This window comes from Salmo trutta, chromosome 23, assembly GCF_901001165.1.
Source record: "Salmo trutta chromosome 23, fSalTru1.1, whole genome shotgun sequence".
In the NCBI taxonomy this organism is placed as follows: domain Eukaryota; kingdom Metazoa; phylum Chordata; class Actinopteri; order Salmoniformes; family Salmonidae; genus Salmo; species Salmo trutta.
The window spans coordinates 6,178,192-6,202,793 of NC_042979.1; the positions used below are offsets into that span (position 1 = coordinate 6,178,192).

Sequence of the window (24,602 nt, forward strand, 5' to 3'; positions counted from 1 at the left end):
TGTTCTCCAGATATATCTCGATTTCATCATCTCTATTAAAAGCATACTACTGTAAGTCGCTCTGGATAAGAGCGTCTGCTAAATGACTAAAATGTAAAATGTACAAGAGAATGGTATAAATACAGATAAAAGAGGAACCAAGAGCCAATATAAGATGAATTGGCAAGACTCATAGAGGTCCTTCCTTCTCCTGCTCATCTGCTTGTGACCACCAAGTGGCACCAAATCCAACAGAATCTATTTTGCTCGTAGGTCGGTAGGAGTCTCTCCCCGGTCGTCAGGACCCAGAGAAGGAGTTTAGTGCTCCGTTGCGGTATGAGTCGTAAACGCACCCTCCATTGAGAAGTTCGTCAGTCGCTCGCACGGTAACAAGCTGCGGAATTTGAAGAGTTCTACTGCCGTTATTCTTGTCTACAATGAGAGAACTTAACTTTAAGGATTGCTTTTGGGTGAGTACAAATGTGATTGCAGAGCTATTTGTTTTTAGAGATCTAAATATGATTTTCATGTAATAAGTTATGCAAATGTGTTCTTTCATTTATAAGGTGGTAAACAACATACGCCTACACAATAATGGAACAGGTCTAGCTATGTCTATTTGTTTCGTAATTTAACTTTTTTAGAGTATCACATACTGCATGGATTTGGTTCTGGTCCTTTTGAAAACCTTGTAATGTCTCGATGCAAATCAGAATGGCAGGGTTTAGGAGTGTACCGCTACAGTGTAGGCTATATCAATGCAGGAAATGTAAAGCTTGTAATGCATTTGAGGTTTAAAAAGTATTCTGTGGTTGGTCATTTCATCTCATTTGATTTTACCATACGTAAACTGTAAACTGACAAACTGTCCATTAATTGCAATCCCCTTTATAATTCGCATTTGCTCTTGCTGCAGGATCATTTTCCTGCTGTAGCGAACTGGCTCAAATTTAAATATTCTACATTTGTAGGCCTACTGTACCTCTCAAATCACATGTGGTTAAAATTATTATGTCATTCTCTCATGCAGACATACATTACAGGTAACTTCAACTGCAGTTTAGCACACAAAACACCAATTTATTCAGGCTCACAAAATACTTCTATTGCTTCATTACTGTTTTCTTTATTGTTTCCATTGTTTGATGTCTTGTGTGCTGTAGCCTATTGGGGACCTTTTACATTATGGATCATTTTGGTTGGAGCACTTGGGGGTCTTCTCTCTGAATTTTTGGAATGAGTTGTTTCCTTTTTGATAGACTGTTAAAAGGCAATGCAGTGAGGTGTATTGGAGTTGGAATGACTACTACTGGGAGGGTGTGAGAGGCATTCCATGGTGTTCTGTGATTATGTATTGCTTTTCCACATTCCCCAAATTGCCAGAACGGGGATTTCACCAGCACTGGGGGTTATGACAGTATCATCCAGCACCTCAACAATGGCAAGAAGACATGCAAGGAGATAGAAGACTTCATGAAAGCCAGGTGAGAAATCATCTAAGATATCGTCCAATAGAAACCATGCATTGAATCCTCAGATTACACTGTTAAAAATGAAGTGCTTTGTAACACTAACTAGTGCCCAACTGAACTGCCACCACCTTAAAGAAAGTCTTAATTTTGCTGCTATTGAAACATGGTTGTGAGGGTACTGAAACATTCATCCTGAGGTGTTATGGAGTATGACGTGGCGTGTTGTAGCACCACATAATCAAGAGTTGTGCAACACCTTGCCATAGCCTGGGAGCACTATCCCGGAAAAGGTTGAAATTATGGCGTTTGTAGTCCTATGTGGTGAAGAATTAGATTACATCTCTTTTGGTGTCGTTTCCTCTCTCTAAAACTTCTAAAACACTATTGTGGTGTTTCAAATCCTGTCTAGTAGGGTTGTGCGGTATCCAGATATTCATAAGGTTATACAGTCCTTCGCTCATACTGTGATTTAGAGTATTACTGGCTTAGTAAGTGGAGTCAAGAATGCAAAAAAGCCCATTGAGCGTCTAGTACCAGAATGCTAACGAAATTAGCACAAGTAATTGCGAATTTCCTTGGAGGCTGATTGCTAAATATGCTAACAAGCACAAATGAAAGTAAACTAATTGCAAAGACAGTCAATCCAGCTCATAAAGTTATCAATATATAGGTAAGAGCTACCGAATGTTATTTTTTGGTGAGATTGGACATTTACAAGCGAATGTGAATGAGAGACATTGTGCAAATGAACAAACTTTTGACACATGCTTGTCTGAAGGAAGAACAGTACTGACTCTGAAGCAGCATGTGTACACACTGTACTCTGCTCAGAGCAGACAGGCCAAGAACGGAGAGGAGAAAAAAACGCAAGGAAATCGAGCAGTGGCAGCTGTACAGATAACTCACCCAAAAGGCTTTGACTTCTCAAACAATTAAGAAAGCGAACACTATAAATTAGGGGTCGCATTAATGCAGAATTTTGCATATTTCACGCAAATTTTTTTTTGTTACTCATAAGAAATATCTTGCTGCGTTTTATAAACGAAGATCTAGAATGCTTCTTGTAATTTCTGCTCGGCATCAGACTAATTTTGTGCTTCAGTTGCACTTTCCACTCGGATGAGAATTCACAAACGGGCTTTCTGTCAGCAGACAGCGATCTGACTAGGGTGGCCACATTTAAAATACCCTAATGCGGGACAACGGGAAGATTTAGTGGGACATTTGCAGTATAGTGTAGCCTACACCTGAATATGTTTTTCACATACACAAAAATCTCCCTCCCGCTGCAACGAGCAAGCCTCCCACAAAATGTTGTGATCCATAAATGAGAGACTGTGGCAGTTTTATGACAATCTGGGAATATGTGGCCAAGGAAACATTTCTGGTTGGTCTTAGTTAGGGAGACTTTTAAAACGGTCTTGAGTGAAGTATCAGCAAATATGTTGAATGAGCAACTAATGAGCATTGAGAGTTTGATGAAATTATCTTATCATTCAGTCTAATATGGCTATTTGCTTACTTTTTGAAGCTTTTCGTAAGATGCACAGTTTTTGTAAGTACCGGTAGTTAACTGTCCTCTCCAAGTTTAGCTGGAATTTAGTCTAAAAGGATTTGACAAATGTGATTGGTTGACGATATGACATTGTTAATATCAGATCTCAACAATGATTGGAGAAGTATTTATCACCAGCATGTCACAATCACTGTCCTCGAACTCCCAGTCATAAATAAGCCAAGGCGCAGCATGCCGGTAATTCCACATCCTTTATTTAGAAGTGAAACCAAACAAAACAATAAACAGAATAAATGTGACATTCTGGGGCTGCTCAAAAGCAGCTATCCAAAAACAAGATCCCACAACTCAAGGAGGGAAAAAGGGCTGCTTACGTATGGTTCCCAATCAGAGACAACGATAGACAGCTGCCTCTGATTGGAAACCATACCTGGCCAAAACATAGAAATATAATACATAGAATGCCCACCCCATATCACACCCTGACCTTACTAAACAGAGAAAAACGTCTCTCTCAGATCAGGGCGTGACACAACACCACATCCTTATGATGTAATATCATGTCATAAGCGCAAAGTGGCCACAAAAGAGAGGTTGGAATGTAAATTGTCATCGACTTAATGGGAAGTCTGAATGAAATACGGAACAAATCAACCTTTTGTCTAAATTAGTGGTGTTTTCATTTGTTGATAAAATGTGGCACATAATTGTTTTTGTTGCGGGACAAAGGGACAAAATGTGGGACTGTCCCACACAATCCGGGACATGTGGTCACCCTGGCTCTGACTGATGTGTAGCTACTTTTCTCCAATACTTTTCTCGGTGTAGCCAGCCTACTTTTCTCAGGTTAAAAACTTTTAAAATATACTAATGTATTGAAAAACTTCAAATAAATAGTTTCAACGGTTTTGAAAAACAATCCAATGGCTATTTCCAAATACCTCAGTATACGGTATATACGATATACCGCCTAAGCCTACTGTCTAGTGCAGAATTAGTTTCCAAATACTGTAAATGGTTATCCCTTTTCTTAGTGTTTATTCACTGCTCTTATATGGCATGTTGACAAACTCTACAGTAATTCCAATAGGTCAAATGTACATTCCACTTTAACATAGGACACAAGATTGTTTTGTGAAAGAACAAATGAATACGTTAGTCCAGAACGATAATTAAATAGTACAAAATTACTTTTTCAAGACATGATTCTGAAGCTTCAAATGTTTTCTTTTCTTTGCAAACGATCAAATGACAACTTGAACAGGTCTTTTATATTTTTATATTCATAAAGACAGTTCAAAGATCTCGAAGCTATTTATCATATTAATATTCTTCAGAAATATAGAATTATATTGTATATCAATGGGGGAAAAAGACATGCAATGACTGCTCATGTGAGCAGTAGCACTTAAACAAACCTTGTACAAACCTTCAGCCCAGGGCTCAAGTCATCCATTACCTTAATGTCTCAGACCTGAGTCTTTATGTTCAGATGATGGTACATGTCATGGAAAGTTGTTCACATGGATTGAATGACAGTAGAGTTGAGATGATGACATGATTGACAGCTGACAATTCAGTTGGCATTAGTTTGTGATTCTTGTCTTCACTGGCTTTGGTAAGGATCGTCAATCGGCGCTAAAGCAGTTAGCATCTATGAATGGGGTAGGCCAAATGCTAGAGCAGGCTAAATTTACTGTAGCACATAACATGTGGGTCATACATCAAATAATAGACAAAGCTCATAAAGTTACCAGGCAAACAAGCCAGCAGTATTAACTGAAAAGCCTGCCTAAATTTAAAACAAGTGCACGAAAGGTGCAAAACTGCAAACAATGACATGTGGCATCATGAAAACTGATCAATTCATCAAAATTGCTGTTCGACTTTGACTACTAAGCATTAGTGGCTGAAATTCTACACAAACCCATGTTCTTATTGAGTGAATTCCTTTTCTGTTTCCTTCCTTAATGTGATAACATTTTGTACTCACATTTTCATTGACACATACTTCCTTGGATTGTTTTGGAGAGTTTAATCTGAGCATCTGGTGTGCTTTCACCTGAGTTCGTGAACGACCAACAAACATGGCAGTTTTTTTTACTCGACCATAGAGTTTGCTGGAGGGCACATCTTCCACGAATGCCCCCTCTCCACCTCCATACCTCAGACTGGGAAAATTCTGAACAGTACGGCAGCACAATGTTTGTATCAGGACTCAGGATAAGACCCAAATGCAGACAGTTCGAGTCACAGATGTTTAATAACAAAACAGGGGGCAGGCAAACTACAGGTCAAGGGCAGGCTGAGGTCAGTAATCCAGGGCAGAGTCAGTAAGGTACAGAACAGCAGGCAGGCTCAGGGTAGGCAGAGGTCAGTAAACAAGGGCAGAGTCAGTAAGGTACAGAATGGCAGGCAGGGTCAGGGCAGGCAGAATGATCAAAACCCGGAAGAACTAGAAAACAGGGACTAGAGCGAACAGGAGTATGTGAAAAAACACGCTGGTAGGCTTGACGAGACAAGACGAACTGGCAACAGACAAACAGAAAACACAGGTATAAATGCACAGGGGAAAATGGGCGACACCTGGTGGGGGGGTGGAGACAAGCACAAGACAGGTGAAACAGATCATGGTGTGACAGTTCATCATACGGTATGTAACTGTGTGGTGGAGTGGGTAAAATCCAAAGAAATTGGAGGTTTGAGGGTTCAATTCCTGCTTCTGCCTTTCCAACTTTCACGCCATAATAAAGATGGAATTTCACCCCCCAAAAAATCTTCCTAGGCCCTATTCAGACTTGAGATAAGTTGATTCAACATTACTTGAATCCATGCTTTATGGAGTCCATGCTAGGTCTACTTATCTCAAGTCTGAATCGGGCCACATGTGCTCAGTATAACAAGGGTGGTTCAGCACAACCGTTTAGTCCTGAAGACTGGCTGAGAGCATTAAGGCAGTGTTTTGACAAGCAGGACCCGGGTTCACATCCACCTCACATGAATACCAGTGATGAAGGCCCATTTTACACATTACTTCATGGTACCTCTGCTATAACTTAGATTGCCCTAAACATTTTGATTGTAACAATATTTATCATCTTACAATGGGTTCTGGCAAATGTAGCCTATAATTAGTGCCACGGTCTATCCTAGGAAAAGTATTCAATTCCCAGTGTCTTCTTTAAAATGTTGATTAAAATATTGACTGAACATCATCAATCAAATATTGACTGAAAATCATCATCAATCAATATTTATGCAATAAACCATTTGCAATTTAAAACCATCAAATTGGATGCGAGACAGCCTTGCAAAACATACTTTTTATGTGTTGATGCTGCTTTTACATGCACTGGAACATCAAATAGTGTCACCGCTGTCGTAGGAAGGAGCGGACCAGAGTGCAGCGTGTGTGTCGTTCCACATTTTATTTATACTGTGAAACTATGCAATGCATAAATAAACTAAATGAGAAAACAACAAACCGTGACGCAGAGGTGAAACATACACTACTCAAAATGAATCTCCCACAAACCAGGTGGGACAAACACCAACTTAAATATGACCTCCAATTAGAGACAACGATGACCAGCTGCCTCTAATTGGAGATCATCTCAAACAAAGCCCAACATAGAAGTACAAAAACTAGAACAACCCAACATAGAAATACAAAACTAGAACATAACAACATAGAAAAACTAAACTAGAAAACCCCCCTGTCACGCCCTGACCTACTCTACCATAGAAAATAACAACTTACTATGGTCAGGACGTGAAAAAAAGTGTTTTTACAACACTCACTTAAAACACAATTATTCAGATTAAAGAACCACTTCAGAGTACTTCCGTTTAGAAATTCAATCAGTGTATCATAACACTTGGGTCTACGTTCAAACACCCTCCGAACACCAGATATCAGCATAGGTGCACTACTTTTCATGGTTTTACGACACAATGGTGTTTGTTTTTTTTCTATTTTATTAACAGTGTACTACAGAGAATATACTATGAAAAAGAGACTATGAATGCTATCTTTCTGTTATAGGTGACAGCGCCTTTGCGTTCTTTGTATACCATTTTTTTTAAATATTTGAGTTAACCAATGATATTAGGCCATACTTGGCCATGATTACAAACACCTGTGTGTCTCTTGACACTATATAAATGACTCATCTCGCAGTGTTTGTGATGATACCCTGATGAGGACAGCTTCGCTGTCGAAACGTTGGTTATTAAATTGTTGCATCTGAGCTCTTAGAGTGTGCGGCTTTCCTTTATTTTCTAGTGTTCTGCTCCGCTAGCCAGCACCTCGCCTTTATAGGTGTGCGTTTCTTTTTTCTAGATAGGTGACAGCGCCCACATGTTCTGCTGTCATGTTGTTGTCTGTTTATTTTCACTGAATATCAGCAATGTTTTGTTGTGGGCTGACCTTTTCAAAGGGCATGAGGATTCGTTCCACGATACATTTACATTTACATTTTAGTCATTTAGCAGACGCTCTTATCCAGAGCGACTTACAGTAGTGAACGCATACATTTCATACAATTTCATACATTTTTATTTTTTATTTTTTTTTCCTGTGCTGGAAAATACAGAAATAAGAAATAAGATAAGAAAGTCATTTAAGTGATAATGCCAGAGAAGCCGGTGTTTGGAGGATATATTGGCACGGGTGTTGTTAGGCCCGAGATGAAGTGTTTCCAAGTAGAACTATTTGGGGTTCCAGGTGGAACCCTCTGTAGAGAAGGGTTCTACCTGCAACCACAAAGGGTTCTTCAAGGGGTTATCCTATGGGGATAGCCGAAGAACCCTTTAAGGTTCTAGATAGCACCTAGTTACTGTGTAATACACCACAAGATTTGAAGGGGGAGAATTTCTCCATTATCTAAATAGAAACCTTTCCTGACCAACTGATACAGCATAGTTCACCAAATGTTTGATTTTATTGTCTCTGTAACGAGTGCCCTGAGAGTCGGGAAGCAAGTACAGGGAGTGAGTGTTTTAATAAATAAACAAACAAAACAATTAGCACGAAACACAAACAACGCACCGACATGAAACAGAGTCAATAACACCAGAGGAAAGAACCAAGGGGAGTGACAGATATAGGGGAGATAATCAAGGAGGTGATGGAGTCCAGGTGAGTGTCATGAGGCGCAGGTGCGCCTGACGATGGTGATAGATGTGTGGGATAATCAGCAGCCTGATGACCTAGAGGCCGGAGAGGGAGTATACGTGACAGTACCCCCTTCCCGACGTGCGGCTCCAGCCGGTCACCCCTGCTGAGGCGCGGGAGCCTGTTGAGCCGGCTGGGGCGCGGGAACCTGCCAGACTGGCTGAGGCAGGGGAGCCTGGCAATCTGGCTGAGGCATGAGAGCCTGACGAGCCGGAGGAAGCAGGGGAGCCTGACGAGCTGGCGGAGGCAGGGGAGCCTGTTGCGGCTCCCGGACCCGACGTTATTTACACTGACACACAAAAAACACTCCCAGACGTGTCCCGTGTTAAAGGCTGACCACACCGCTTGCATTGCGAGCGTTGCAAAATACATTTTGAAATCTATGTTATTCAATTATTGCACCCACACTGCTCGCGCGCGTCAACGAGCGTCTGCATTGCCAAGGGCTAAAATAGAACTCCTTTCTATTTCTTACCCATATTGTGCTGTAAGTCCTGCCTCTCCCATCTCCTCATTGGTTTATAGAAGCAGGTACCCACTTGCCATCTCCTCATTGGTTATACCCACATGGGTGATTGAAAGACGAACTGTTTTGCCGGTTGTCGTGGTAATGCTATGAAAGTGTAGATGCCAATCACCATATAAGTTCAAAGATGAAAAAGCCTGGAAGGGGGAGAGATGACTAGAAGCGATTCGGTTGACCGTTTTATGTGTGGATTAATTGTTGGAGTAGAGGACCTTGTTCATTTCAGGTAAAATAACAACTCAATGTTTATATCCCAGGACAAATTAGCTAGCAACAGCAAGCTAGCTAAATAGGACAAATTAGCTAGCAAGTGCAAGCTAACTAGCTAAATTGCCATAAATGTTTAATGCTTTTCGACCTGTCCCCAAATTAATGTAATTGGTTCAGAGTTTGTTTTGATATTTTAATCTGCGTGTCGTGATCGCGTTTGGTGTAGGGGACAAAATAAATTCCTTCTTTCTCCCTGGTATACTTACTGTGTAATCATTAATCAAAGCACAATACAGACTGTGCAATCAGGACACAGCCCATTATAACACTGTCATATTGAAAGATATAAAGTGTGGTTTTGCAAATATATTGCAGTCATATGTAGGGAAAAAAAAGCACTTATGGTGAAAGTTGTCTATATTTTAATTTTCTTTATCTCATGGACACCTTCTGTGGTGCAAATCTTCACACTATAGCCGAATGTTCTCTCATGCACATATTGTAGATAACATTTGTGAACGGTTTACCTTGTTGAATGCACCTCTGAAGAGATGTGTTTGGTCATCTTTCAGAGCATCCATAGAGGAGAAGTATGCCAAAGAGCTACTGGGCCTCTCCAAGAAGATGTGTGGGTGCAATGAGATGAAGTAAGTCAGTCTGTTGTTGCCGATGTTATTCATGCTCTAGTCGATATTGCTTGCCATCAGTCAGGCACTGTAAAAATGTATACAGACATAATTTGAAAGGCCTGCTATTGAAGGTAGAGATGCCCTTGTAATGGGCTTTGTTGAAGCCCTTAAAAGCCATCACATAACATGTTTAATAGCCTTCTTATTACCCTGGTGCCAGCCTGTCTCAAACAAGACAAGTAAATGCAAACTTACAGTGAATTCAGAAAGTTTTCAGACGCCTTTTTCCACATTAAAGCCTTATTCTAAAAATGGATTAAATATTTGTTTTCCTCGTCAATCTATAGACAATACCCGATAATGACGAAGCAAAAACAGTTGTTTTTTTGTTGTTGTTTTTTTAATGTTTGGGTTGTTGATATTGCCTGGCATGCAGCCTTCAGATGGCACACTAGAAGGCTGTGGATCTGCCCACTGACAGCAATGTCTGAAGTTGACCAAACCCATTTTTTGGCGCGTTGTAAGATGGTCTGCACGCTTCAACGGCTCATTGACCATGCAGCACTACACAGCGAGATAAAAGTATGCATGAGCGTTATTAGTGCATTTGTGTTACACGATTGAGTTACTGTTGGGGCCTTTTTCTGTTGAGAAGGATTCTGCCAGTGGTTTGAGTGTCCATCCTGTTTCAGTTTGGTCACATGCTTCAAATGGTTTTGTGGTTAAGGCCTTTTCCGGTAAGGTGGGAGGAGGGGGAGGGGGGGGGTTCTTAAACCGATTCATCAAACAGCTCATTTTCTTCATTCTTAATGATTCTTTTATGTGAGGTCAGGTTGTTTTGCATAAATTACATTGAATCATTTTACGTTATTTGTGTGTTTGTTTAGCACACTGAAGAGATCGCTGGATGTGTTCAAACTGCGTAAGTGTTGCTCACAACAATGTGCCTGATGATATACGATGATGACCGTGCTATGAGTTGGTATTTCCATGTGATGCGTGTTGTGTCGTCCACATAATTTACTCATTCACTCAAACCCTCTTTTACAACATAGAGACTGAACATGTGAGTTTGTCACACCTACAACTGGCACAAACAATGAGGGATGAGGCAAAAAAACTGGAGGACTTCAGGGAGAGACAGAAAGAGACAAGGAAAAAGGTACCGTTGCATTCTATCAACTACTTAAACCCCTGAAATAAATGTAGAACATTTTTTAAATCTTTCATTACTTATCGACCTAATAATGCATTGCTAATACAGTGCACTCTGCTTAATAGTGAATGCGTTTATAGTGATCAGCCACTTATAACTGCTTATATCAAAGCGTCCTGCATGGATGTGATAATGCACACTGTAATTGCAAATCATGGATATATCATCTCTATCGTCTTGGGTACCATATAATATCTTTGACACTTCTTTGCAGGTAGAACAACAGATGGATGTCCTACACAAACAGAGGGCCACACAGTTCAAGAAAACCATGGAGGTAAGCTGGAGAACTTTCCTTTATTATTAATCAAACCACCAGTTATCATCCCATCTGTCATCTAAAGTCATGTCTAGTTTCAGTCATCGTGTTACCAAAATGTGAAACAGACTATTGTAATATAAGTGATCCTTCCTCTAAAAAGTGGGAAATTCATCAACAGCCATGAGAAGTTAATAAGGGGGGGAAACCTCTCAAATAAATAGGAAGTTACATTATATGTCCTGGGGCATCTCGAATGAATGGGAAGTTATTATAAGTTAGTACATTTTATTATTACATACAGTGCCTTCAGAAAGTATTCACACCCCTCGACTTGTTCCACATGTTGTTGTGTTACAGCCTGAATTTAAAATGGATTAAACTGAGATTTTTTTTGTCACTGGCCTACACACAATACCCCATAGTGTCTTGCGATGGAGGATACCATGCTCATCCAAGTTGAGCTTGTCTCACTCTTGAAGAAGACATCTGCTTTTCATGTTGAATGTTTTCAGTTCTTGCCCTTTTGGTTTTGAACTTGACAGTTTGTGTTCCATCGCTGGGCCGATACTCTCACCTTCTCTTTGTGCCTGTCGGTATCTCTGCTTTTGAGAAAGGCGTGATGGATCTGGTTTCTGTTGTTGCTGCATACACAGCGGAGACTGCCATTGGCCAGGATATGTTTGAGTCTTGTTGTGCATCGCAGTTGCGCAGTTGCTCCTAATGAGTCCGATTTCAACTCCTCTGAACATTCTCTCAACAGTGTTTCGATGTCTATTGGCATTCTGGACAAACTGTCAGCGCCAATGTTCTCTTTGCCTGGACGATATCTGATAGTGAAATGGAAATTGGCGAGTTCTGCAACCCATCTGCACTCTGTTGCGTTCAGCTTGGCGGTCGATCAGATGTAGGTAAGGGGATTGTTGTCACTCTAGGCTGTAAAGGTCGGTGCATAGTACAAGTAGTCGCGGAACTTTACTGTGATTGACCAGTACAGGGCTAGAAACTCACATTTCCCTGAGTGGAGATGGTAGTTTTTCTCAGGTGCAGTCAAGGTCCGAGATGCATAGGCTATCATACTCAGTTTTTTGTCTTGTTTCTGATACAACACAGCTCCTTAACCATTGTTTGACACGTCTGTGTGAAGGATAAACGGCTTTGAGAAGTCTGGGAAACCGTGTACAGGAGGCTGAACTAAGCGATCTATCAGCCACTCCGTTAACTGTTGATGCGTATCTGTACACGTCATTGATTTGTGAGAGTGAAATCCTCTTGTTTTCCCCTTTGTCTGCCATTTCTTTGCTTTGTTGTGTGTACCTGTAACTTCTTCAGGAGACATTGTGAGCAGGTTGTAGAGCGGGCTAGCAATGCGTGAGAAGTCTTTGATGTATTGCCTATAGTAGCTCAGCAGCCCCATGGTTCCTCTGAGCTCTTCTACTGTACTTGGTCTTTTGTCCTTCAGAGCTCTGACTGCTGCAGTATCAGCGGGATCGATTTTGCTTCCCTTGGCAGACACTATTCTCCCTAAAGAGCGATCCCTCCGCTGTGAATATCTCACACTTTCTGGGCTTCAGCTTTATCCCATATTCTCTTAGGCTCTGTAGTACTTTTCGAAATATGTTGATATGGTTCTCAAAGGTCTTGCTGAAGACAAGGGTGTCGTCCAGATACAGGATACAGATCTCATCTTTCAAGCCATCCAAACATTCCTCCATACAGCGCTGGAAGGCTGCTGGTGCATTCATGAGTCCAAACGGAATCCGAACCCACTCATACAGTCCCCAGGGGGTCACAAAGGCTGTCATGGGCTTGCTTTCCTTTGCAATGAACCCTTGGTTATACGCTTTTCCCTGATCCAAGAGTGAAAATCAGGAATGTCCTCCAAGGCTGTCCATGATATCCTGTACTCTGGGTATTGGCTGGCGGTCAGGGTGAGTCTTCCTGTTCAGCTCCCTGTAGTCTATGCACAGTTGTAAGCTACCGTCCTTTTTCCTTACACATACGACTGGGGAAGAGTAAGGAGAGTTGGACTTCTCCACCCAACCCTGTGCTATCAGGTCATGCAAGTAGTCTTTCATCTCTCTTTAGAATGGCTTCGGCACAGACAGGTAGGTTCGTGCAACAGGATCACTGTCTTTTAATTAAATGCGTAGATTCAGATTGTCATTGCAGCCGATGTCACTGTCTGATTTGGAAAATGAGCTTGATTCCTCTCTCAATAGTTGGTGAGTGATTTGTTGCTGCTGTGTGTTGAGGTGGCTCAGATCAACAGGAAGATCCCATAAGTCTTCAGTATTTTCACTCTGTTTGAACTCTGTTGACAATGGGGGATGGGGGGGGGGTTGATTACAGTTTTCCAGCATGGTGGCGGGGTAGACTGACTTTACAGTTGCCCTGTTAACATGATGTCGTGGTCTGCGACGTTCTGAACATCAATGAAGACATGTGGAGATGCGTCTTTTCTTAGCTTTACTCGAGTCTCACAGAAGTCCTTCTGCCCACTGAGGGTTTACAGCAGGCTCAAAGATCAGTGTGGTGTCCTCTTTAACAGGCTTTGTCTGCACTTGACGTTGAACCTGAACAGAGGTGCCTTTTGGTATGTCGATCTTCTCTTTTGTGGTTTTCACCAGGTACTTGTATGTTTTCCATTAGACTAGGAAAGGCCATTCTCACCGTCTCATTTAACTGTTCTGTGCATGTGCCTGCTGACTGTTCACTGTTGTTGATGATTTGCTCAATCACGTTTAAAGCCCTTCATCGCGAGCGCTGGGATGTCGCCTCTGATGCCAGTTTGAAAGTCACTTCTATCCAACTTACATAAGGCATATTCATTCCATTGGCAGCAATCATCTGAGTGAGTCAGGTGACTCAATTATATCTGAAACATTTCTCGGCGTAACACCAGGTAAGTTTTCATCTTTCCGCAGTTCATCAATGATACACACCTGAGACCCAGTGTCCCACAAGGCTTGAGTTCTCTGACCCTGTAGACAGCGTTCAACAAGGCACTGTTTTCCTACTAAGGCAGTTACAGTAGAAGGTGGGTTTACCTTAGCAGAAGTATTATTTTGTTACATTCGTCTCCGTGTGCAGTATTGTCGGTGTTCAGCCCAGTGTTCATTTTGCCATTCTCTCGAACAGTAGAGTGCTTTCTTACGGGATGAGCACTGTTTCAGTGCATGGCCCTTTTTCTCTCATTCCACAGGTTGTACAGTGTTGGGACGTGTCTGTGTGACTCCCTGTTCCACAGGGGGCAACCTGTCTTCGTTTTATAGGAACCTCTTTGGTTGGCCTTGTTTTTCTAAACCGACAACCTGCCAGGAAGTGGTGGCTGCTCCCACATCTGTAGCAGTGCTGGTAGTACTCCTCTGATCTGCTCTGATGACAGTGGAAGCACCTTCTCATACGGACACGGTTTGGGGCTGCATAGTATCGCTGTGGTGCATATCTCTGCTGGAACTGTGCCGTTTCTCTCACCCTTGGTTTGTATCTCGGCTGGAACTGGGATACTTTACCTGTGGTTCATATCGCTGTTGATGTAACTGGACGGTTTCTCTCATCCGTCCTAGACCACGAGCTGGCCAGTGCTGCTGCGTGGGGCCTTGTGCTTTATAATGCGTTGTCGTGTTGTCCTGTCCTCTGCTTGGTGGTGGGGGATATTGCTGCGGTATGAACACAGGTTGTTAAATGGGTTCTATGATTTGTGAGACTTCAGCACTCAAGTTCTTTAACACCATCATATCAGACCTCAGTTATTTTTTTGTCCTAAGGTAGCAGCAATTGACAGAACCAACACTGTGGTAGTTGACTTCAAACAAATGACATGTATGTTTTAGACTTTCATGTTATCAGTCATTCAGTGAAGAATAGCATAGTCAGTCAAGCGTTTTCACACATTCACACGTGTAACCCCACTTCCCCTGTTATTCCACGAAAAAAAAAAAAATGTATGAAATGTATGCATTGTAAGTCGCTCTGGATAAGAGCGTCTGCTAAATGACTAAAATGTAAATGTAATTCCATGTTGTTAACCAAAGTCAAAGAAGACATATGAGCAAAAGTGTCGAGACAAAGAGGAAGCGGAACAGAACATGAACCGAAATGCAAGCACCAGTAACGCCAAGCAGCAGGAAAAGGTAAGCTTCAGAGAAACGGACCACACATTGTCCCGGAGGCAAAGTTTCAAACCCCGACTGCACCACTTTCCATTCTATGTCCTTCTCCTCTATCTCCCCCATCATAAGTTATTCACTGTATTAAAAAAAAAACATGAAAGTGACAGTTGTCGTAGGAAGGAGCGGACCAAAGTGCAGCGTGTGTGTCGTTCCACATTTGATTTTCACTGTGAAACTTTGCAATACATACACAATAAACTGAACGAACAAAAACAACAAACCGTGACGCAGAGTAGACACATACACTAACTCAGAAACAATCTCCCACAAACCCAGCTGGGGAAAAAAAACCTACTTAAGTATGATCTCCAATTAGAAACAACGAGGACCAGCTGCTTCTAATCATCCCAAACAAAACCCAACATAGAAATACAAAACTAGAACCTGACAACATAGAAAAACTAAACTAGAAAACTCCCCCGTCACGCCCTGACCTACTCTACCATAGAAAATAACAGCTTTCTAAGGTCAGGACGTGACAGACAGTGCAGTCAAAATTGTGGTTTTCCTGTTTTTTTAAAACAATTTTTCAACACTATGGGGTCGAAATAACACTAAAATTGTGAAAATAATGATCATGCTCTTTTAGTGCTTTTTGAAAGAACAAAAAAAACATTTGAAATTTCAGCCTCCACAGGTGGGATGGAATTTTTGTCCCACAGCATGTCATCACAATCTGATCTGATTATTCTGACCAATGAGCAGTCATCTTTTATTTGCATTTATACCAATGCATTGTTGAATACTCGTTTGTGATTGGCTTGAAGGGCATTCTAGACCGTGCATTATTTTCCTATAACGCACGGTATATCAACACGGTAGAATTCAATGGCTGTATTTAATTCTTACATGTTCTATGTTTGGACTGCTTTTGAAAGCTAAAGTCAAATTAAAAAACCTTATTGGCATTGTTTAATACGATTCGTCATTCATAATTTTCCATAGAACGCATAGCCCCACATGAATTATCCCTTTACATGTATCCTCCTACTTTGAAGGGATAAGTGGGGTAGGCTCTAGTCTAGAGTCTAGACGATCCTATCCTCCAAACAGGGCTCTGTATGTAAATATATTGTATTTACATTTGTATCAACACTCCCACACAATCAGACTGAGCATTTCAATGTCAAAAGGAGGCTCAGGGAAATAAATGATAAAAAGTATATTTTGTGTTATTTTCATGAAATAAATACACACAGGGATTTATTAGACATATAGTGATGATTTAAACATGTCATTGAAAAGACTGCTTGGGGGCTTTAAAAATAAACAAAAACGCTAGTGACACTAAATTAGCTGAGTGAGCCATGAGAATCTGTTGAGCTAAGGAAACAGCAGGCCTATTTTGACCACAGGAATTAGACCACAAGAATTAGGCCTACATTGACCACAGGAAGAACTGTTTATGAAGTGGACATTTTTCAAAAAGACGTCGTACTTTTACTGTATACTTAAACAAAAATAACTAAAGTAACGACCTGAACACAAGGAAGGGTTACATAAAGTACCGAATATGTCCTCAGTGTTTTTCTTCTTTATCACTTTCAGCTATTTGCAAGAACAAATCAAGCAAAAATGAATGCAGAGGTAGCTGGTAAGAATGACAACCTATTATCCTTTTGGCTCTTATCCACCATAAACAGGGAAAACCACAAATCATCATCTAGGTTATGTGCTGATAGTATGGTCTCCAAAGATGTATATTCTCTGATTGGAATCCCAGACAGGCTATACATGCAGAATGTGACTGCGCTGGGGAAAATCAGGGAGGACTGGCAGAAAGAGCATGTCAAAGCATGTGAGGTAAGGGCCAGAAAGCATCATAGTATTTTGTTGGTTTGTTAGTTAAATACTGTATTACTTGTATATTATTTGTAATATTTTTACTATGCCGGACAAGAAGGAAACCGCTCAGGGATTTCCCCATGAGGCCAATGGCAACAGTTACAGAGTTTATTGACTGTGATAGGAGAAAACTGAGGATGGATAAACATTGTAGTTACTCCACAATACTAACCTAATTGACTGAGGGGAAAAAAGGAAGCCTGTACAGCAGTGTTTCCTAAACTCGGCCCTAACTCTACACAGCTGATTCAAATTATCAATGCTTAATGATTAGATTATTATTTGAATCAGCTGTATAGTGCTAGGGCAAAAATCAAAACGTGCAACCCTTGGAGTCCCAAGGACCGAGTTTGGGAAACCCTGCTGTACAGAATAAAAAGTTTCCAAAACATGTATCCTCTTTATAACAAGGCACTAAAGTAATACTGCAAAAAAATGTGGTTATGCAATTCACTTTTTGTTCTGAATACAAAGTGTTATGTTTGGGGAAAATCCAATACAACACAGTACTGAGTACCACTCTATATTTTCAAGCATAGTGGTGGCTGCATCATGTTATGGGTACACTTGTAATCTTTAAGGACTGGGGAGTTTTTCAGGATAAAAATGAAACGGAAGGGAGCTAAGCACAGGCAAAATCCTAGAGGAAAACCTGGTTCAGTCTGCTTTCCACCAGACACTGGGAGATGAATTCCCCTTCTAGCAGGACAATAACCTAAAACACAAGGCCAAATCTACACTGGAGTTGCTTACCAAGAAGATGAGTTACAGTTTTGACTTAAATCTACCTGAAAATGTATGGCAAGACCTGAAAATGGTTGTCTAGCAATGATCAACAACCAATTTGACCGTGCTTGAATAATTTTTAAAAGAATAATGGGCAAATGTTGAACAATCCAGGTGTGGAAAGCTCTTAGAGACTTACCCAGAAAGACTCACTGCTGTAATCGCTGCCAAAGGGGCTTCTACCAAGTATTGTCTCAGGGTTGTAAATACTTATGTAAACGAGATATTTATATATTTTATTTTCAATAAATTTGCTAACATTTATAAAAACATGTTTACACTTTGTCGTTAGGGGTATTGCGTGTAGATCGGTGAGAAAAAACATATATTTAATCCATCTTGAATTCAGGCTGTAACAACAAAACGTGGGGGAATGAATACTTTTTGAAGTCACTGTATATCATTTAGTGCTCTGTTACATCCAGGTATTTGAGAAGCAGGAAGTTGAGAGGATCAACACTCTAAGGAACATGGTGTGGACTCATCTCAACCAGCTCTCCCAGCAGTGTGTCACCAGCGATGAGGTAAAGTCACACTTCAAATGCTTTATTTCCTAGCGACTCATCAAGATGCAATCTGCAGGAGTTACTGATATTCAATGTTGATTTTTTTGTAAATGATACCCAAAGAATAGCATGAAGGATTGTGGCTGTAAGTGACCTTCCATATTGCTTGTTTCTAACTTGTGTCTGCGTGTTCAGCTATATGAGGAAGTGAGGAAGTCTCTTGAACATTGTGACATACAGGAGGACATTGAACACTTTGTGAACCTCAGACGGACTGGGGACAAACCACCAGGTACAGTTCCTCACTCTTCACAGATTGCATTTGTCATCCAAAGAAAACAACAGGCACATACAATACATTATAGGTCATCCAAGGGCTACAATGAAAATCAGACTTTTTTTGTGTCATCCTTGATGCTTTTATGTAGGCATTAGCCTTGTTATGTGTGTCCGGGTCCCCCTCCTTGACAGTCTAGTTGTTTATTGTAGTTGTACTCACTACTCACCCCCTGACCTGCTCTGTCCTCACTTCTCAGCTCCTATTCTCTATGAGAACTTCTACAGCAGTCAGAGGGTCCCGGTAGCACCATCAGCCACCCAAATAGCTCCATCTATCACCAGGTGAGAGCGATTTTATCAATAAATGGTTTTTTTGGGGGGGGGGGAACCAATAATATATTGAAAGGGGAACAACACACACAGCAGATGATGATTTTCCCCTTTACCACAAAAATATTATTTTTCATAATAATTTTCATCATGTCATGTCGATTTCTATTTTGTCTGTTTTGTGAAAATCAGGAGACCATTGCCTAATCCAACCAATACCGGAGGTATATGTTAAAAACTTACTGAGATATATAGATATTATGACAAAGTTGTCAGATATAATCCATCATTGAAAATATTAATAAACTGTTCTTTGTTTTCCTTTTAATGACATGCCACTGTCTGTTTTGTTTATTTATTTGTGTTTTGACTTCCTCTGCTGTAGGTGATTTGATCAACTCAACTGCATTAGATCCAGATCGAGTCTACAGTGTTATACAATACTAGCACACTGGTAAGTAGGGTATTCTTCAGTATTACAGCTTCGGTCAAATGACCATTGTCATCACAATAAGTTTGAGCCCACCTAAAACCATGGTTTTATTATTATTTTTATTTTTTACTATTCGTTTCCAGTTATCTATGGATATTGATATTGACTGCCTGGTGGAATGCTGAGTGTGGATCCCTTCAATGATGGATACTAAAGAGTGGACTTTGTGCTTTGTGCATTCAACTGTGACACCTGACAAACTAATTAAGAAATACCACCAACGCTGACGTTAGTACAGCATGTTTGATTATGTCATCATTGTGGTTTTATAGCTGTGTTATAAACAGTAAGATTAAGTGTCATAGCTCATATACAATATATATCAATTGGTAATATATTTAGTTTTGTACAGTCTAAACCAGGAAATATTGTTAAAGCAAAAATAAAAGTAATCACTTTATTTGTTATTATTTAAAAAAAAATTTATTGGCCCATCCACCACCTCCCCTCTTCGGAGGACCAAAATAATTGGACCAAAATAAAGCTTAAATGTACATCTACTGTACACACATCTTTCATACATGGCACATCTCTCTTTCTTTTCTTCACAGTAGTTATATAGTTGACATACATCACATTTGGATAGAAGGTACCCAAACGCATACGGTATACATTATATATTGTGTTTTTAGTCATAACTATTATAGAACATGAGCTTTTAAACATGAGCTTTAAACCCACCCCTCAGCTACTCTCAGTCCATCCCAGGTATTTCTATAAATTGCCCTCTTATGATTTCCATGTGCCATATATTTTTCAACTGTGCTGTGATGTTTCACAAAGGTTCAGAATTTTTCTAATCGCATAGTATCTACAGATTGTAAGTTAAAGATGAATATTTTTACTAAAAGTATTATTATGTTGTTGATAGATTTACTATTGCTTTCCAAATCTCCCAACAGTGCTATTTGTAGGGTTAATTTTTGGTAAATGTTGAGATTTTTCTGCCATTCCTGAACCTGTGACCAGAAACAAGCTACACAGGGGCAATACTAGAATAAGTGATCTAATGATTCTGTCTCTTCGAAGCAAACTCTGCAGAGCTGAGATGGTTGTAGGCCCCATAGACATAACATTCTGTTGGTGGCAAGAATTTTTTACAATAATGGAATTGGAATAATTGGAAAAATGTTTGAATCAAGCGGGGTTTTTTTGTATCTGTTTATAAACAATGTGCCATGGAATTGGCACATTGAAAATCTCTTCTCAACTATTTTGGAACCTGTATGGGGCTGCTGTCAACATTTTGGTCCTCAAATGAAACAGGAATATTTTTCTATTTATGATGATTGTTTTGGCCAATTTTGGTCTTTTATAAAGGGCAAACAAAACAATTTCCCGAATGTATGTGTAGGAATCTTGAATGATGATCATACTCTTGTTTGAATAACCTGCTACTACTATTGTACTGACATTATTGACATGTTTGATTGACATGATGAGCGGGGACACTCCCCTACGAGGGCATATGCAGTAGGTGCCTCCCACACATTTCCTGCTCAAGGCTCTGATGAAGGCGATTCATGCCGAAATGTTAGCTTATTGTTTGTTTGTTTCATCAATAAATCTATCTGATTTACGCAAAAACAGAGTGCTCCTTTTTCTTTATTCTCCCGGATAGTCACCAGTTGAAGTATACTGGTGTAAGAAATGTTTTTTGAAGTTCCCTACCTTCTCCCCCTTCCACTTGCCTCCTTAATTTTTTGCGGTAATGCTGCAATCAGTTGGTTGTAATTTTGGATAGCGCAAAACATTTTGTTAGCTGCATATATGAAATAACTCCACCTTTCCTATTCATAATATAATTACCGTAAATTCCGGACTATAAGCCGCAACTTTTTTCCCAGGCTTTGAACCTCGCGGCTTAAACAATGACGCAGCTAATATATGGATTTTTCCCGCTTTCAATTTTTTTTATCAAAAAAAAAAAACACATTCTGTGACGTGCTCAGTTTTTTGGCGGCATGAAGCTTTCATTAGACCAATGAAATTGCCGAACGGGTTAAGGTCAAACAACTTTTTTGTTTACTGTTTAGATTAAATCGAGTGCTCTCAAACTTCTCATCATTCTGATTACGGTAGTCATTTTGTCACCCTCATCATGGCAAAGACACGGAGAAATGCATATGATGCAGCTTTCAAGTTGAAGGCGATTGATCTGGCTGTTGGAAAAGGAAATAGAGCTGCTGCACGGGAGCTTGGTCTTAATGAGTCGATGATAAGACGTTGGAAACAGCAGCGTGAGGAATTGACTCAGTGCAAAAAGACAACTAAAGCTTACTGCAAATTTTTTATTTTTTGTTACAAGCCGTGTTTCGTTAAAGCCTATTTATTTTTGTTACAAGCCGTGTTTCGTTAAAGCCTATTTATTTTTGTTACAAGCCGTGTTTCGTTAAAGCCTGTGTAAAGTTCATTTGTTTCAATGTACCGGTGGGCACCTGCGGCTTATAGACATGTGCGGCTTATTTATGTTCAAAATATAATTTATTTTTTAATTCAGTGGGTGCGGCTTATATTCAGGTGCGGTTAATAGTCCGGAAATTACGATAACAAAGATCATTCCTTTTTTTTCTATAAATCATTTAAATTTGTATCAATTAGTATATTTGAGTTTAACCATAATATTTGTTGTAACATGGAGCAGCAGGTTAGGTAAATGAGAATTGAGGGTGTGGGAATGTCCATAGGGGGAGTAGGGAGGGGGAGCATGTAGCTGTTTAGTGGTGGCTATTCAGCAGCCTGATGGTCTGAGGGTAGAAACTAATTGGCCAGTCTTTCAGTTATTGCCATGGTGCTCCTGTCCTGGCTGTGTCTGTGATTGAAGCGGGGAGAACAGGGCATCGCTTGTGGTGGTTGGGGGGGACAGGCCAAATTTCTTCAGAATCCTGAGGTTGAAGAGTCGCTGTCGTGCTTTCTACGCTAGACCATTTCAGCTTCTGAGATGTGTAGGCCTAGGAATTTGAAGTTATTGACCGTCTCTTCGGTGCCCCCGTTGAGGAGGATGAGGGAGTGTCCAGCCTGGTTCGTCCTGAAGTCCACAATCAGCTTTTTTTCTTTGCTAATGTTGAGGGAGATGTTGTTTACCCGGCACCATGCCGCCAGAGTGCCTACCTCCTCCCTGTAAGCTGTCTCGTCATTGTTGGTGTTGTCAGCGAACTTGATGATGGAGTTGGAACTGTGTGAGGCCACGCAGTCATGGGTATACAGAGAATACAGGAGGGGACTGAGGACGCATCCTTGTGGGGCCCGCGTGTTGAGGATCAGTGTCGAGGAGGTAATGTTGCCTACCTTCACCACTTGGGAGCGGCCCGTCAGGAAGCCGGGACATAGGGAGGAGTTCAGACCCAGGGCCGTGAGCTTTGTAATGAGCTAATAGGAAACTATGATATTGAAGGATGAGCTGTAGTTGATGAACAGCATCCTCACATATGCATTCCTTTTGTCCAGGTGGGTAAGAGCAGTGTGCAGTGCAATGGCGATTGCGTCGTCCGTGGATCTGTCAGGGCGGTAGGCGAGTTGGAGAGGAGGTGGGAGGGAGGGAAGAGGTGATATGGTCTTTGACCAGCCTGTCGAAGCACTTCATGATGACGGAAATGAGTGCTACTGGTCGGTAGTAATTCAGTTCAGTTACTTTCCCCTTTCTTGGGCACGAGGATGATAGTGGACATCTTGAAGCAGGTGGGTGATAGAGGCCTCAGCTAGGGAGAGATTGAAAATGTCAGAGAATACAACAGCTAGCTGGTCTGCATATGCTCTGAGGGCACTGCTAGACATGTTATCTGGGCCGGCAGCCTTGCGAAGGTTAACACGTTTGAATGGCTTACAGATGTCCTCAGTAGAGACTGAATGTGTAGCCCACGTTGTTATCTGGGGCTCTCCTCGGCAGCTCAGGGTCATTGTGCTCCATTTTCAATTAACTGAAAGTGAGAGGTTGTAATCTGTATACAGGGAAAATGTCCATTTTTGAGGAAGGGGTGAGATATTCTTATTAATCTACTGGAGAACCAGTTTGGGTGTAACTTTTGTATGACTGATGCCGTTAGTCATTGCTTTAAAATGTAATAATTTTTGCCCCCAAACTCATATTCACTATATAAATAAGCAAGTAAAATGTTGTCTGGCTTGCCATTCCAAATGAAGTGAAATATGTTTTGCTCATATCATTTAAAAAACAATTTTTTTACATTCGGTGTAGGCAGGGCCATAAGTAAATAGGTAAACTGGAATATGACTAAAGAATTAATCAGAGTGATTTTTTCCACAAATAGTCAGGTATTTAACTTTCCATGGTAGCAAGATCTTATCTGTTTTTGCTAACTTTCTTTTTAAAGTTCACATTCAGCAGCTACTCTTCCTGGTGTTGAAAGCGTTCCACAGGGATGCTGGCCCATGTTGACTCCAATGCTTTCCACAGTTGTGTCAAGTTGGCTGGATGTCCTTTGTGTGGTGGACCATTCTTGATACACATGTGAAACTGTTGAGCGTGAAAAACCCAGCAGCGTTGCTGTTCTTGTCACACTCAAACTGGTGCGCCTGGCACCAACTACCATACCCTGTTCAAAGGAACACAAATCTTTTGTCTTGCCGATTCACTCCCTGAATGGCACGTATACACAATCCATATCTCAATTGTCTCAAGGCTTACAAATCCTTCTTTAACCTGTCTCCTCCCCTTCATCTACACTGATTGAAGTGAATGTAACAAGTGACATAGATTACGAAAGGGATTTTGTTGGGATGGGGGAAGAAGGGGGTGGGGAGGGGTTGGTGCTGTGGGATTATTTAAGATATTCTTTGAAGATTTAGGGTTTCAGATGTTTCCAGTAGATGGGCAGGGACACTGCTCTCCTAGCTTCAAGGGGAAGCTGGTTCCACCATTGGGGTGGACAAAGAAGAGCTTTGACACCAGACATGACACCAGACTGTCCAAAGCATATTGCAGCTTTTCAATACAAGAAGGCTAATTGTGTTTGTTGATTTGTACATGAATATAGAACAATACAGGTGCATGATCTAAAAGTCTTAAAGTTGCTTGATAAAGTCAGAATGACTTATGTATTAGTTCATCTAAATATTTGTTGTGGATCAATAAATATTTTTGTGACAGTCACTTAATTAATTTATTTAACAACCGTCTGTGTAGCACGTATGTCACGCCCTGGCCATAGAGAGGGTTTTGTTCTCTATTTTGGTTAGGCCAGGGTG

General features: G+C 40.8%; 1 protein-coding gene across 3 annotated transcripts; it reads left to right on the top strand.

Moving 5' to 3' along the window:
- The first annotated feature begins 300 nt into the window (after positions 1 to 300).
- LOC115159168 (proline-serine-threonine phosphatase-interacting protein 2) lies at positions 301 to 20,984 on the top strand. 3 transcript variants are annotated; one of them, XM_029708626.1, is made up of 15 exons: positions 301 to 449; positions 1,363 to 1,463; positions 9,452 to 9,526; positions 10,396 to 10,430; positions 10,564 to 10,670; positions 10,939 to 11,001; positions 15,021 to 15,119; positions 16,707 to 16,752; positions 16,882 to 16,961; positions 18,215 to 18,313; positions 18,491 to 18,587; positions 18,832 to 18,916; positions 19,097 to 19,128; positions 19,284 to 19,358; positions 19,481 to 20,984. In XM_029708626.1, exons 1-14 carry the CDS (start codon positions 417 to 419, stop codon positions 19,349 to 19,351), a joined length of 1,020 nt encoding a protein of 339 aa, XP_029564486.1. In that variant the 5' UTR covers positions 301 to 416; the 3' UTR covers positions 19,352 to 19,358; positions 19,481 to 20,984. The 3 variants fall into 3 exon arrangements, with proteins under 3 accessions (XP_029564486.1, XP_029564487.1, XP_029564488.1); XM_029708627.1 differs by having other exon boundaries at positions 19,290 to 19,358; XM_029708628.1 differs by having other exon boundaries at positions 18,536 to 18,587.
- The last annotated feature ends 3,618 nt before the right edge of the window (positions 20,985 to 24,602 follow it).

Bases quoted from the DNA above. Each gene is read 5' to 3' on its own strand.
- LOC115159168 (XM_029708626.1), top strand. From the start codon at position 417: ATGAGAGAACTTAACTTTAAGGATTGCTTTTGG. The intron at 10,431-10,563 runs GTAAGTGTTGCT...TTTACAACATAG, and splicing joins GCTGGATGTGTTCAAACTGC to AGACTGAACATGTGAGTTTG. The intron at 16,962-18,214 runs GTAAGGGCCAGA...TGTTACATCCAG, and splicing joins AGCATGTCAAAGCATGTGAG to GTATTTGAGAAGCAGGAAGT.